This window comes from Sinocyclocheilus rhinocerous, unplaced genomic scaffold (genome assembly GCF_001515625.1).
Source record: "Sinocyclocheilus rhinocerous isolate Xijiao unplaced genomic scaffold, SAMN03320098_v1.1 scaffold1395, whole genome shotgun sequence".
Classification (NCBI taxonomy): domain Eukaryota; kingdom Metazoa; phylum Chordata; class Actinopteri; order Cypriniformes; family Cyprinidae; genus Sinocyclocheilus; species Sinocyclocheilus rhinocerous.
Genome location: NW_015628679.1, coordinates 149,758 through 150,873, shown reverse-complemented (window position 1 = coordinate 150,873; position 1,116 = coordinate 149,758). Strand labels below are relative to the sequence as shown.

Sequence of the window (1,116 nt, the reverse complement as noted above, 5' to 3'; positions counted from 1 at the left end):
GTTACAAAAGCTTTTTATTTCAGATAAATGCTGATCTTTGGATCTTTCTATTCATCAAAGAATCCTGAAAAAATGTACTCAACTGTTTTAAATATTGATGATAAAAATAATAATAATGTTTCTGTAGCAGCAGATCAGCATATTATACTGAATTCAAGCTGTCGTGTTTAACAGGATCCGTATGGGCTTACATTTCTGCCACAATTCTGCGCGGCTGCTAAATTCTGATTGGCTGCCTTGACAACCAATCACAACATTCCTTGCATTACCTCGACAGCAGAAGAGGAAAAATACAGTGCATGCATAATTATTATGCAAGTTCATATTCTATATCGCTCACCCTTAACAATATCACTCACAATATAATATATTATAATAAGGAGAGTTCGATAAATGTTCGATATAATGTTTACACGCAAAAAGCGGAAGGAAACAGCGCGACTCACTTGAAACACACGGAGCGTTTATCCGCTCGGCTCAAAGAAATAAAAATAAAAATTTGACATTTATCATGATAATTATCGATATCGTCTGAAATGAAAAATTATCATGATAATTATCGTGATAATTTTTTCGTCCATTTCACCAAAAAAACTCAAAAGAAATAAACTCGAAAGAAATAAAAATGTGACATTTATCGTGATAAATTTTGCAAAAAAAAAAACCTCAAAAGCATTAAAATTATCGATATGGACTGATATGAATAAATTATTGTGATACATTTTTTTGTCCATATCACCAAAAAAAACTCAAAAGAAATTAACTCGAAAGAAATAAAAATGACATTTATCGTGATAATTATCGATATTGACTCATATGTGAAAAATTATCATGAGAATTTTTTTGTCCATATCACCAAAAAAAAACTCAAAAGAAATAAAAATGACATTTAATGGACTTGTACTGAGCGTAGAAGTTGCTCATGTCCTGCAGGAGACAGACAGCGTTCACACAAGCCCACACCGCTTCTGACGCTCACTGACTCGATACTCACCGGCACCAGGTCTTTGACCACATACATGTGCGGCAGCGGGTAGATCTTCGACACCTTGCTGGTGTTAGTGTCGATCTTGTTCAGACACGCCAGAGTGTTTCCACCGTTGATATTCATCGCGC

The 1,116-nt window shown here is 34.5% G+C and overlaps 1 protein-coding gene across 1 annotated transcript in view; it reads right to left on the bottom strand.

Annotated features, from left to right (window-relative positions):
- LOC107737935 (succinate dehydrogenase [ubiquinone] iron-sulfur subunit, mitochondrial-like) overlaps positions 1 to 1,116 on the bottom strand; it is a 3,174-nt gene that overhangs the window by 580 nt on the left and 1,478 nt on the right. The window contains exons 4-5 of the mRNA XM_016549578.1: positions 995 to 1,116; positions 888 to 927 (exon numbers count right to left, since the gene is read on the bottom strand). The exon at positions 995 to 1,116 is cut by the window's right edge and continues 15 nt beyond it. Coding sequence (XP_016405064.1) covers positions 888 to 927; positions 995 to 1,116 — 162 coding nt within the window. The remainder of the gene's footprint in view (positions 1 to 887; positions 928 to 994) is intronic.